A 14,822-nucleotide genomic window follows, 5' to 3' on the forward strand; every position below is an offset into this window, starting at 1 on the left:
CTTCTCCCTCTCTTCTGCTTTTCTTCCTCAATCCCTCGAGCCCCCTGCAGTATTTTCCAAGGGCTGTCATAACAAAGTACCACAAACTAGGTTCCTTAAACAACAGAAATTCATTCTCACAGTTGTGGAGGCCAGAAATCCAAAATGAAGGTGTTGGCAGGATTAGTGCCTTCTGGAGGCTCTGAGGGAGAAACCGTCCATGTCTCTGAGCTTCTGGCATTGCCGGCGGTCCGTGCGGTTCCTGGGTTTGGGGCCGCATTACTCCAATCTCTGCCTCTGTTTTCACGTGATCTTCTCTGTGTCTGTATCCAAATGTCCCTCTTTAAAGGACACCAGCCTTTGGATTAGGGCCCACCCATATGTCCTCGTCTCAATTTGATTACATCTGCAATGACTCAATTTCCAGGTAAGGTCACATTCACAGGTTCCAGCACCTCTATCTCACTGGGGGACACAGTTCAACCCACAGCACCCTGTTCTCCGCCAAACACTGTTACTTACTTTTCTCCATCTCTCAGGTCCTTTAATTTCATTTCCCCCTGTTTTTCTTATTTTCTCCAATTTCCATCCTTTCTAGTCTCACACCCTCCTCTGACCCTGTTGCTCCCCCTGGTAAGCTCCCCTCCTCCAACTCTTTCTGCTGCTGGCTCCGTGCAGACCGCTAGACAGCTCAGCGGGAAGGTCTGAGACCCTGCCACTGCCCCCAATGGATTTATTGGCCTGTAAATACTTCCTTCTGGGAAGAGCAGCTTTGTCCTCTGCGCTGGCTCTCAGGGTCCCCTCATCACCTGCCCTTCTAGGCAGGCTGTTTTATTTCCCACCAATCAAAGCCCTGTGACCTCATGACCCTCGTACACATGGCTTTCCTTATCTCCTCCCAGGCTAGTCAGTATGATCTGGTAAACAAGCAGATCCTCAAACACCTTAGTCATTTGACCAAGTTGGTGAATATGTGGACGGTCAGTTGGGGTAAAAAAAAAAAAATCATTAATCATTGATCTGACTGTGAGGTCAGGAGTGGTGTCCACTGGAAACAGGTTCTTTGTTACCCCTGCCTTTAGTATGTTTTCATTCTTGGACTAAGCTCCACTGTGTGGAGTTTAGGGGCAAGCAGAGAGCTAGCCTGGGCATCAGGGAGATGGAATGCATTAGCATCAGTTGTTGAAGTGACCCTGCTATGAGGAAGGGGAAACCCTCTTGGATAATCAAAAGGGAAAACTTCTGTTCTCCTCTCTTAACGCTGTGACGGACTGACGGGATCCAAGGGAGCAGAATTTGCGGTCGCCCAAGCCTAGCTCCTCCTGGCCTGTTCAGTTGCGTCTGGAGAGGTTTGGGGCATCTCTAAAGGAAGCCTTTGTGAGCTAGAGGAGAACTTAGCAATGGCCAGTACAAATGCCATATTTCACACGGAAAGGAAGTGAAGCCGAGAGGTGAAAAACTGGCTGGTATTTAAACACCAAGGGAAAAAGCAATATTGTGCTTAGTCTTCAGAGAATTTTCTTTCTACTTTCATTTCGGCCTCCAGAGAATGAATGATGGTTGTAATGGTGGACCAAACTAACTTGGCCTCCCTCGGACTTAAATTACATACAGGTGCTCAATAAAATATTCGTAAAAGATGTAAATGCTTAGATGAACTTGCAAGAGAGATGGAGAAATGCCCAGGAGCCAGGAATAGGAAGGAAACAGAATTGTGATAACCCTGGACTGCCAAGGCCGGAACCACCCGGGTGGTTCCACTATGATTACAGCCATGGAGAACAGCCCAGTTTTCCTGGGAAAAAGTTTAACTGAGACAAAGAGTTGGAATCTGCAGGTGTTGTGCAGTTATGACATGAGCTTTCCAATGGTGAGCTCTTCAACGGTGTCACCTTGTGGCCGTGGGGCAAACGTGGATGCATCCATGGGCTCCAGAGTAGAACAAGCACCATTAAGACGAGGACACTTTGGCAAAAGATGGTGCAGGAAAAGGGTAGCTACAGACACATCAATCTTCAGTGTTTTGACGCTGGAATAGCTTACACTGGAGAGGATACCCAGAAGTAGAAAATCCTGATTTTGAGATTGCATGAAATAACTAAATATGCTAAAGTTACTGATTCCACTGGAATTGGATGTATTACATTTCCTTCAATCAGGAGAAATAAGGGGTTGAGAAAAAAAATCAAGTTTGGTTTTAGAAAAATGAAGGAATTTACATTTTTTATGCCTTAACATAAGGCCTATGAAATATAACCCCTGCTATACAAACTATTCTGCTAAGTTTAGTTACATCAGAAGCCTTGGGTTTCAATATCATGCCAGAAGGCAACCCATGAGGCAGAGATCAGAGATGTTGTAGCTAAGGCACCGTGGCTAAGCCCTAGGAGACCTAAGGAAAGAGGGGGGAATTTTCATTCATTAGCCCAGGAGGGTAAGAAGAGGGCTTGCCTGAAGCCTGGCTCAAGGTGGGAAACACAGAAGGCTTTCCCATGAGAAGTCAGACTTGGACCCACACCTCAGGAAAGCAAATTTACATTACCAGAACGTTGTGGGCGAATCCTGAGCCCAAGAATCAACGTGAACATTTGACACTGCCTGTTGCAGGAACCCAGTCCTAAAGGGATTCCCACAGAAAACCCAGCCCTGCAGTGAAAAATTACAAAGTACACTCAGAGAGGCCCAGGATGAGTGATGAGCTAGTAAACAATGAAGCCAGAAGGGTTAAAGATAAAGGAAGAAAAAGCAGTGGTGGGTTTGAAAAGGAACCAAAGAGACCTTCTAGAAATGAAAAATGTAGTAGACGAAATGAGAAAACCTGATGGACAGTAGATTGTGCTTAGCTAAAGATTATAAAAGGACAGGAAATATAAAAGTAGGTGAATAGTTTGGAGGAATCACAAAAAGAAATTCAGCATATATCAAGAAGGAGATTTCAAAGGAGACATAAAGGGGAAGGGAGAAACAATATTTTGTGAGATACTGGTAGAGAATTTTACAGAATTGATGGAAGGCATGAATCTTCAGATGTTGGAAATGGCACGGAGGCCCGTTGAGGCTAAAATAAAACTAAATTCACAGCTAGTGATACTTCGGAATGGCAAAGACAAGGGGAAGTATGAAAAGTAGCCGAAGAGGGGAAAGGTCAGATATTACCCACAAAGGAACAGCAGAACTTGTAACAAAAACCACAAAAGACAGAGGACAGTACTGTAATTGTCAGTCTAGAATTCTGTACCCAGCTAAGCTATTATTCAAGTGTGAAAGTAACAGGTAATTTTCGACCAAGAGTAAGAGTGCTTACAACCTCAGTTCTTTACCCAAAGAGCGAATGAGAATCAGGAAGAGCTCAGTTGAACCAGGAGGAAGGAGTGAGATGCAGGCAGACTTGGCAAGGAAAGAACTTGGTAACCAGGTTGGCAAATCTAAAGAAATTCTGTTAGTAAAAGTCATCAGTAATAATGACCCCTGGGGGTGTACAAATGGAGTGTAACTAAACACTGGGAAGCAATGACTCCAAGCTCTGGTGGCTGGGGGGTGATTGCAGCTCACAGCACTTCAAGGTGCTTGTATTTGGTTGTATTTGGGAGACTTTGTCAAATTAGGTATGCCTATAAAAAGTAGTAAAGCTAGCCACTTAAGCCTAACTTTCAAACAAGTAAAGGGAGAATAAAGAAAAAAAAAAAAAAACGAATAGAAAATAGGAAGAGAGACTTAAGAAGCAAAATAAACACTTTAAAAATAAACCCATCAGTTAAGAAAGTCATAGGTTAACACATACAAACTTATAAACTAACATGTTAAATTATACGTTGCTTACAAGATTCATGTCTAGTATATAAACATAAAAATCATTAAAAAAATAAAAATATAGAGTAGGACTACATTAACCAAAAGTACTCTGAGATAAGTACATTACTATCAAACTAAATGGTTTTTTAGACAAAGAAGCCTTACATAGTGATGTAAAGACTAGACGATATAATAAACTGGGAGTTTATTGCACCCAGCAACATAGTTTCCAATTTATAAGCACAACCTCACAGAATTATTAATGGCTATTTGCCATATACAGTATCAATTAACACATATCTCATTGACATTGATAAGTGTATTAAAAATTTGGGCAACAAATTGACAAGCTTAATCTAGTGGGCATATATAAACACCTGCACTGAGCAATTAGAGAAAACGCATTCTTACCAATCAAATATGGGACATTTCAGGAATTGACTCTGTACTAGGCTGTAAAGCAAATCTCTTTTTTTTTTTTCACGTTTCGTTTTCTGTTTATTCCTTGAAATCGTCGTGTTTGTGCAAGCATATCTCAGTGGTATCAAAGAATTATCATCACACAGACTGTTTTGTGACAACAGTGCAATTAAAGCACACCTTTAATAACTCAACCAAAAAAAATTATAAATTACAAGATAACTGGGGTCTGACCAACCACATGGAGATTAAATAAAATAATTTATTTGATGGCTAAATAAGAACTTGAAAAATTCATATTTAATGCATACATTAGAAAAGGAAAAAGAAAATTTATTAGTTAGGAGTATAAAGATTTGAATAGACAGCAACAGAAGGAGAACCTCAAGGACTGGTAAACCTTCCTAAAGACTCTTGAGCTCATGAGGAATCCTTAAGATACAACCTAAAACAACAGCACTATTTCATGTCCAAAATATTGGCAAACATTTTAAAGCCCCCAAACACCAAATGCTGGCAAAGTTGTAGGAGAAATACTTTAACTCAGGCACTTTTGAGACCTAGATGGATGAAAGATTTCAAGGCCCTATGACTTATCACTAATGCATCCAGGTGGATGCTTTCAAGGTTATTCCCATACATGTACAAGTTGAGGTGTATAAAGATGGTCATTAAATACTGTTTGTATTAGCAAAAATGTGGAAACAATTTACTGCTCCCGAATTGGGAAATGGATAAAGAAATTGTAGTTTGTTTGTACAGTAGAATATTATACAGTAATTAAAATAAATGAACTACATCAACATAGGTAAATCCCAAGCTGACTTTGAGTGAAAAAAAAGCAACTAGCAAAGATGATCTTTCAGAGAAAATTCTAAAAATATAAAATAATACAAATATGAATTGGAATAGTGTAGTTCTCTGGAGAGGAAAGGACAAATAGGGAAGGGTGTGCTTTAGTTACATTCCAGAATGTCTTATTTTTTAAGTGTTGTAAGTCAAATATGGTAAAATATTTGCGTAAAATCTTGATGTTGTGTACATGGGTACTACTATGTTAATATCTGTACTTTTCTCTGCAACATTTCAGTATTAAAGATTGTTAGCTCAAAAATAATTAATACTGAAGAGGAGGCAAGAGGAGATAGGAGCAGTATGAACTTTGGAAGCAAAAAGGCTATATTATTGTTATTTGAAGAAAATCTACATAGAAAATCTAAGACCATCAACTCAGAAACTCTTATAACTAAGGTAGTTCAGTAAAGTGGCAAGATAAAAGAAAAATATACATAAAGGACAGAATAATGGCCTCCCAAAGATGTCCACGTCCTAAGTCCTGGAACTCAGAGCGTGTCACCTTTCACGGAACAGGGACTTGGCAGATGGGACTAAGTTCAGGATTTTGAGATGGGAAATCATCCTGGATGATCCAGGTGGGCCAATGTAATTAGAGGTCCTTATAAGAGAGAGACAGGAGGGTCAGAGTCACTCAACAGAGATGTGATGGAAACAGAAGTTGGAGTGATACAAGGAAGGCACCATGAGCCAGGGCATGCAGGTGGCCTCCAGAAGCCAGGGAAGGCAAGTAGAAAGACTCTCCCAGAGCCTCCAGAAGGAATACAGCCCTGCTGACACATTGATTTTCGGACCTCCGACCTGCGGAACTGTATGATAGTAAATTTGTGTTGTTTCACGCTGTTTGTGCTAACATGTTACAGCAACAACAGGAAATTAGTACAATACGTAGAAATATAATAGTTTTCCTATAATAAATGCAGTTCTCTCTCCATCATCCTATCCCAATTTTTAGATGGAACTTATCAGGATGGAAGAGAAATAGCCATGAAATTGAGAAACTTGCTCCCCTGTCAAAGTAACATTTGTTATTCTTGATGTCACAATGTATTTCAGTCATCATAATTTAATGCGTGTGACTTTGACATAGCAGCAGGCCAAGATCAGTGAGGTGGGGGGCAAGGTTAGAAGTGAATAGAGGCAGCTGGGAACACCCTCTGTGGAGGTGACTTTCTGGCAGAGAATTGACTTATGAGAAATAGAAAAGATCAGAGGACTAGGGGTTCTTGGCTGACTGCACAATAAGGGATCAGTTGGGTGTGTTTTAGGAAGAACAAGGGACCCCCCTCCCTTCCAGTGGGCAGAATGTGGGAAGGGAAAGAACATTCCAGAAGCCTTGATACCATGGGTATAACTTAGCTTTTCTTCATTATCTATCTTTCTGATTTCTTCCTGAAGGCTTGCTTTTACTCACCTGCCTAGGGAGGGAGCTATGAATGTATGAAATTACCATGTTATCGACCCACAGTTTTGGTCTCTCTGAGCTTCCTGCAGAGCATGAAGGAGACTGATTCAAGGCCTCAGTCGGGACATGGGTGCTGTCTGTGGACATCCTTCCCTTTTGTCCATTCCCAACTGGACAGGCCTCTTATATGCCATTGCACTCAGAACCTCCCCAGGTATCCTTTCCAGTCCTACCGTGCCCCCCAGCGATGCTTCTCAGTGTTGTTTCGGGTCTGCTCTAAGTTCATTCTTGGATGGGTTTCGTTCACTGGAATTGTTGCTTTTCTTTCTCCTCAACGCTTCAGAGCAGGGACTCTTAGCTCGGGCTGCACACTTAAGAGTTTTGACAAATTGCGCAGCTGGATGTATGTTATAAGCTTCCAGGTGACCCCAATGTGAAGACACTGTTGAACCCCACTGGTTTAGACGGTGTAGGATCGAGAAGAGTTGGCAAGAACTTCCCATGTGGACTAGATCACTTCACTAGATTCTCCTTCGTTTTTTGTAGATTGAGGAAGGTGTGGCTTCAGGAGTGAGTGTTCATCTGGTTGAGAGTGAAGGGAATCTGGATAAATTGGGGAGGAAATCAGTGGAAGGCTTACCCCGGGGTCTGAGCAAAACTGAGGGTGGTTGCCAGCACTCTGGGAAGGATGCTTTCAAGAGAGTGGTCCCCTTCCCCTTTGCCTGACATCTCCACCTCCCCTCTACCTGCTTGTCCTTGATTTGTTCACCTGGTCTCACCTTGCCCATCCCTCCTCAGCAGGCATTTCCTGACCCCAGGACTACACTTGTAATGCTGTGCAACCATCACTGCTCTCTAGTTGCAGACACTTTCATCACCCCAAAGTGAGACCCCATACCCATTAAGAGTCACTCCCTAATTTCCCTTCCCCCAGCCTCTGGCAACCACTAATCTGTTTTCTGTCTCTGGATTTACCTATTCTGTACATTTCACATAAACAGATATAGCCAAGAGGGCTTTAAAGATTAAATCAACTGTGTAAGGTGCTTGATTCCAGTACCTGTGGATTTCTTTAGTCCTTGTTAGCTAGTGTTGATAAAGCATCGGAAAGGGAGATACCAGCACCATCTCTGGATTAAGCCTAATAGATGGTTTCACAGCGCCCTACCCGGTGGGACAAGGTTAACATCAGGGCTCTCTGTGCCCACGTGGCGCGCAAACAGGCACGAGCCCATCTGCCCTATTCTGCATTTCTCAAAAAGGAGCCTTCCTGAGGGACACGGAAAGACTAAGTCTAAACCGCTGTCAATTTGTCAGTCGGGTGTAGGAGAAGCTGTTGGTGGGAACAGTGAAGAAGAACTCCACGTTTCCATACCCATTCGATGTAAAAAAGATATTCTTGAAAAGAAGCAGACACTAAGGGTCTATATTTAGAGTAACTGGACAGTCCTGGACTCTCCCCAGGTTTCCTTCTAAGTTGTACAAAAGGAACTGTCTCCTTAACTTTCTCCTCTGAGTGCTTCCCTCCCTTTCTTCCCTTTCTAGACAAATGTTTTTTCCATGTTGAAGAAGATCCTTCTATATCTTTCAAGATTTTTAGCCAATCGATGGAGACGTCCCAAGTTGATGTATGCAAATGGAGGAAGGTGGTAGCAGAACTACTCTCAAGCCAGTCCCCCAAATGGATGAGATAAGAGCCAGCAGCGACCATCCTGTCTCGGCCCTCAGAACCCCTGGGCCTGCTCCTTTTAGGTTTTTGCTAGTCAGCTTGGAGACATAGATCCTTACACTCTTGCCTTTACATGAAGCCATTGCCTGTGTCTCCCAGGAAGGCATGGTTTGTCAAAGGCCTTTGGAAAAACTGTCATCAGGGTAGAGATGAGAATTATAATTAAACTTATGCCAGGAAGAAGAGATCATGGTGATTTAATCTGTCATTTGCTATTTTAAATTATAATTTGATGACTATTTTATATGCCCTACTGTGCATTTTAGTGTTATGAGACCTTAATGAAGCATTTGAATCTTAAGCAACTTGTGAGTGCTTGGGCTCTGGCCAGAACATAGTGAAACAATGTGTTCGCTGTAATCTGGGCAGCCCGGATTATACCAAAGTAACCGCTTCAGAATGTCAAATCAGGTCTCATTTTGTTTTCAAAGATGCCGGGTCTAGTGCAGGAGCATCAGGAATGCAGGTCTCTCCAAGTTGAGCTTGTGCTGTTAATGAACAGCCCTGACATCCAAGATGTCACCCTGCTTGATTCAGCCTCTTTTCAGGTGTTTGTCATCGACATTTTAGTTACCTTCCAGCTTTGTGTCATCAGTAAGAATTCTGTTCCTCAACTTGATTGCACTGAGAAAGGGGTTGGCTAGCAGAGAATCAAGGTAGAACCTAATGATGTTGTTAATAATATTCATAAATAGTAATCAGTACTGGTCAGTGACACCTCTCTAGACCGATATCTATCCACTCTCCCCTGTGAAGGAAAACTGTCCCTTCATCTTGAAGTTCACAACCTCCCACTTCCTCAGCTATCTCCTATCACCCAACATCTGAGCCATCACTCATCCTGTGAAACTTATCCCCAGGGTCCACTAGGAATCCTGTAATTTTTCATCCAATTAAATCAGTAATACAGATATGTGCCATCTTTCAATGTTTCACTTCATTAAAAAATAAAAAAAGAATAGGGACCAACCAGAAATCAAGCCAAAAGATTTAGAACTTGAATATGCTTTATAGGCTTTTCCGATTGCTCTATTATCTTGGTTTTGTCTGTAGTAAGTTCATCTCCTGATGATTGATTGTCTTGTCTGTCTAGCCTTAGTGGGTTTCTTTGGTGTTGTGGAATTTTAGTGTGCATGTTTATCTTGACAGAGAGTACCCCCCAGCCCCTGACCTACACCACACACACACACACACTCACCCTTACCCCTCCCCACCGCTGTCTGCCTTACTTCCTCTTGTTCCCAGTGGCCTTTGTCACCAGCTGAGAAGCGCTTGCCTGTGGTTGAACTGGAACCCCACGTTCCTGGGCAGTGTTTCCAGCCCCGCTAGCTCTGTATTTCAGGTACTTTTAGGCCCTGTTTTCTTTCCTGTGTGCGAGCCCTGGACGGCTTCTTCCTGCTCCTGCCCTGGGTGCAGTGGGCAGCAACACTCAACCTTGTTATTTTTGTTCTGTTCAGACCAATGATTAGCTTGTTTTTGAGGATATCTCTGTTTTGTCACATGCTTTCTTTTTCTACTTTCCTTATTGCAGCTTGTGCTTGATGGTGTGGTAGAAGGGAGGATGGACTTTCTGAATATGAATTTGCATCATAAATTTAGTGAGATTAGATTTAGTGCTTTCAAAAAGAAGTAAAGTTGATTCTCATTATTTGCAGATTCCATATTTGCAAGTTTGCTTATTACCTAAAATGTATTTTTAACCCCCAAATCAGTTCTCACAGAACTTTCATGGTCATTCATAGACATGCCCAGAGCAGTGAAAATTTTGAATTGCCCAATGCACACATGCGCACATTCCCAGCTGAGCTTGAACAAAATGACACTCTGCCTAATGTCCCAACTCATACTGTAAACAAATGTCCTTTTCGTGGTCTATTTAGTCCCATGTTTTTTGCATTTTTGTACTTTTTGTTGGTAATTTGCCATTTAAAATGCCCCCAGTAATGGTGCTGAAGTGCTGTCTGGTGTCCTAAGCACAAGATGTGCCTTATGGAGAAAGCATGTGTGTTAGATAAGCTTCCTTCAGACACAAGTTATTGGTCTGTTGGTCATGAGATCGATGTTAATGAATCAACAATACTTATTAAATAAGGTGTCTTTAAACAGAGCACAATAAAACAAGGTTCTTTATTGATCGGTTGATTAGAATTCTGTGACCAGAGGCTCACAGGAACCTAACCCTGTGTTTCTCCAGCAGCAGTGATTCTGTATTCGCTCATTCAGTGTTTGAGGCAACATTCTAGAACAAAATTACCCCAAATAACGAGAATGGGCTATACCTATGTGAGAGAAAAATCAAAACCTTCCCCAAGCAATTCCAAGAAGGAGCCCCAGGCAGCCTTCTCTCCCAGCCCTCACGGACATTTGCTCCTCTCTGACTGTTCTCCTTTGCAGGGTACTTTCTGAATTTTCTGGAGCCGGTGAACAATATCACCATAGTCCAAGGCCAGACAGCGATTCTGCACTGCAAGGTGGCCGGAAACCCTCCGCCCAGCGTGCGGTGGCTGAAGAACGACGCCCCGGTCGTGCAGGAGCCCCGGCGTATCATCATCCGCAAGACGGAATACGGTTCTCGGCTGCGGATCCAGGACCTGGACACGACGGACACCGGCTACTACCAGTGCGTGGCCACCAATGGGGTGAAGACCATCACCGCCACTGGCGTCCTGTTCGTGCGGCTCGGTGAGTGGGGACAGCCCCCGGTGTGCTGCTTATCAGATAGGAAAGTCCCCAGCCACCGAGCAGCAGATGAATGTGCAGTTTGAAACTGAACACACACAAGTCAGCAGAGAGGAAATCAACAAAACCCTTCCCCGAGGCCTTTCCCATTGTGCACGAGGTCCTGGCTTAACCTGTTACCCATTTACTAGTAATAAAAGAAAATAGACGCAGACGGAGAGGTCTGTAAACCTGGAGTGCAGAACATAATCTCAGGCAGGCTGTGTGTCAGGAGGTCACCCCACGGGGAGGCTGGCCACGCACGCTTCAAGCCCAGGCGATCCAGACAGGCACCCACCCACCCAACCCCAGAAACCCAGCCCGGCCCAGAGGATGGGCAGGGAGCAGAGCGTGAGGACAATTCTGTACTCTTGCGCTCGTCACAGGTGGCATGAAGCAATTAAATGGCAGGCAGGCATATGTCCCTTTCATCCCAGTTCTGTGGAGGTCCCTGCAATGCCCCAGCCGTTCTGTCACCAGTAAGACAGATCCTGTGAATCAAGTTTAGATGAGAAGAGAGAAAAGACAGCAAAAGCTCCCAAAATATCTCCTGACATTTCTGCATCGACACAGAGCACCCCTTCCATCCTTGGTGGTTTCCCCCATCCTTGGCATATAATATTGGGCAGGGGCAGAGCTGGAGGCCGAAGGCCGCTCACCACAAATGAGTACCCTGGGCTGCGGTTGCCTTTACCACGGGCTGCATTGGAAAAAAAAATTTATTCCAAATCATGAAGTATTAATAACTTGTCTTTTTTCTTTTCCTTTAGGTCCAACACACAGCCCAAATCATAACTTTCAGTAAGTATTTGCTTTCCTCAAACCATTTTCTCATTCTTTGTGGGCTTCCGTTATGTAAGAACCCCGGCTTTAAATCGGGCAAACACATGTTTCTGCTGAATTTGCTAGAAGTTGGCTGGACTTCACACAAGGATGGCAATGTGCTTGCTTTTGGCTGGAGAACTGTTATATTTTCCATGTTGAGTGTTAGGGAAAAAGTCATAGAAAGCAGGCAAAGTTAATTGCTTTCAGAGATCGTGACCTTGCAGGGCAACTGGAGGCAGTGTAAGGGTACAGACCAGGTTGCCGGGGCTGCCAGGACCCTGGTGTCCTGGACACATTTAAAACAGGGAGGCAGTACCCTGAAGGCCCAGCGCCACCCTAACTGCGTCGCCAGCTGCAGTCTACAAAATGTATGCCTGTCAAGCCTCGGGGAACCTCCACCATAGGCGGGGTCTCAGACCCACTTCAGAAGACTGAGGCTCAGAGCCTGGCTCAGGGGTCTTCACCCACCTGCGGGCAGGTTCTGACTGTGAACTCAGGCCTCTTGTTTCCTGGTGTAACGTCTTTTCTCCTCCGGACCTCACATCCATGAGAATCACTATTTTCAGCACCTGTGTTCAAGGTTAGCCGTGGCTGTTGGATTCCTCATTTTCTATTCAGGCACATCAGAAAGCCTTTGCTTCACATCTGAAAGTTCTGAGCAGTGGCGCAGACGCTGTGCTGGTCAGCCAAGCAGTGTTTGCTTCTCTGCGTCCCCCTGCTGCCTCGTAAACCCTGGCCATTGGGGTGAGGTGGGTGGGCAGGGGCCCCTCTTAGCTTACATCAGGTGCCACTTGCAGAAGGCAGATTTTTGAGAGCTTTCTGTGCTGAGCCGTAGTGTCCAAGCATTTCTCCTTAATAATCATTCATGAATAGAGTGAGAAAAGAAGAAATTGCATCCAGGGCACATCTGTGAGGCTTTCGAAAAGGTATAAGTCATTCAAAAGTTGAATTCTTATTTTCGTTTATATCTATATCTTATGTTGTCTATTTATGTATAATTAAAGTAAATATTATATAACATAAAGATATATATTGCAAAATATATAAATAAATAATTTATGCATAATTATAATGTAATTTATTAAATATATAAATATCAAATATACTTACCTATTTAATTTTATATACAATTAAAATTTTTTTCTATTTTTTTAAAAATTTATTTTATCGAAGTATAATTGATTTACAATGTTGTGTTAGCTTACATTTTACTGTGCTAGCCTATCTTTCCATCCGTTTCCATTCCTCAGTTGTCTTATTTCTTTTATTCATTTCACAATAATTTGCAGATATTTGTACACTTATCCTGAAATATTTTGGATATCATTATGGATTATGATATCATTTAGAAATATTATGGAAATCATTAACAAGAGTTCAACATCTGTGTACTTGCTATTCTTGTTTCTTCTTTTTGAGTTAAAACTTACATTAAGTATTCTATTAATAAGGCCCAAACAGTGCAAAAACCTCTGCAATCTAACCCTTTTCCAGGCGCAGAACATTCCTATCACTCTAGAAAGTTCCATCATGCAACTTCTTGATCACTTCCTCTCCTCCCCAGGCAACAACTGTTCTGATTTTTTTCTACCATGAGCTAGTTTTACGTGTTTTAGAACTTCATAGAAATGAAATCCTACAATACCTAGCCACCTGAGCCTGGTTTCCTTCACTTGACATGATTCTCTCGAGAGTCATCTATGCTGTACATGTTTCACTAGGCTGCTGCTAGTTATTGCCAAATAGTGTTCCCTTGTGTGACTATATCAGTTAGTTTATCCATTTTCCTCTTGATGGACACCTGAGCAGGTTGCATCTTTTGACATTGATGAATAAGCTGCTATGGATAGTCTCATACAAGTTTTTTGTGGACATGTATTTTCATTTCTGCTAGGTAAATACCTAGGGTCAAAGTGCTGACTTATAGGGTATGTGTGTGCTGAGTTTTGTAAGAAATACCAGACCTTTTCCTAAGGTGATTGTACCATTCTGTACTCCCACCAGCAGGTAGGAAAGTTATGGTCACTGCATTGTTTGCCAACATTTGATCTGGTTGGTCTTTCTAAGTTGAGCCATTCTGATGTGTGTGTAGTGGTTCAAGTGATCTTTATGTCATTCTGACTTCTTAAAAAAGTAGTTTTTATTAGTTGTTTTAAATTTTCAAACAAATGCATTTACGACAGTAAAGTTTCCTCTGAATACCATTTTGGCTACATCTTTTTCCCCTCCAGGCAACATAAGCTTTTGTTTTTTGTTATTTTCTGATTTGTGTTGTATTATTACCAGTGAATTTGGGATGTATTTTACAGTTGGTAGTTGGTTGAGATTTTCTTTGTGGCCAATTAGTTACGGTAAATTTTTGTGACTATTTCCTGTTGTTTCAAAAAATAAATGTGCTCTGATGGTAGCCAGTACACAATATTTCAATTCATATATTAAATCACATATGTTAAGTGTGTTATTAAAAGTGTCTATATTTTTTGTTCACATTGGTTACAGATATCTGAAAATATATGAAAGTTGTCTATACTCATTTCGGATTTGCCAATTTCTATCAGTTTTCTATTTTTTTTAATTTTGAGTTTATGTTCTTAAATACCTCCAGGTTTGAGACTATATAGCTTTTGTTTTGTTTTGTCTTGTTTTTAAGTCTCTTTTGAGGCTTTTTGCCTTGAATTCGATTTTGCCTAGCAATAATATTGCTCTACCTACTTTCTTTTTATTTGCATTTGCTAGAAAGCTGTTTTACTATTCCTGTCCCACTTTTTCCCTCAACCTTTTTGTGTTCTGTTTTATGTAAGTCTCTTGTAAATAACATATAAGTGCAGTTTTTTTAGAGGTGGGTGAGGAGGGGGGTTTGCCAATCTGGAAGTCCAGGTTAATACATGTAGGTTAAGTTCATTTTAACAAATATACAATACTCCATTCTGTGAGTTAGTCTCACTTTAATTGTCCATGTGTCTACTCAGTGAAGGTTAGTTGTTTTCACTGATGCAGACCATCTTATGTAAACATCTTTCCATGTCTACTTGTCCCAGTGGGCCAGAGTCCTCCAGCAGTAGAAGTCTGGGAGTGGAATTGCAGGTATGCACTTCCCAC

The 14,822-nt window shown here is 42.2% G+C and overlaps 1 protein-coding gene across 2 annotated transcripts in view; it reads left to right on the forward strand.

Annotated features, from left to right (window-relative positions):
* The window catches only part of ROR2 (receptor tyrosine kinase like orphan receptor 2), a 217,682-nt gene that overhangs the window by 177,375 nt on the left and 25,485 nt on the right, over positions 1-14,822 (forward strand). For both annotated transcript variants that reach the window (XR_014266219.1, XM_082471250.1), the window contains exons 3-4: positions 10,575-10,862; positions 11,669-11,699. Coding sequence is in view for 1 of the 2 variants with exons in the window: in XM_082471250.1 (XP_082327376.1) it covers positions 10,575-10,862; positions 11,669-11,699 (319 nt within the window). In the remaining variant the exon portion in view is untranslated. The remainder of the gene's footprint in view (positions 1-10,574; positions 10,863-11,668; positions 11,700-14,822) is intronic.

Source organism: Balaenoptera physalus (assembly GCF_965194825.1).
Source record: "Balaenoptera physalus genome assembly, chromosome: 7".
Taxonomy (NCBI): Eukaryota; Metazoa; Chordata; class Mammalia; order Artiodactyla; family Balaenopteridae; genus Balaenoptera; species Balaenoptera physalus.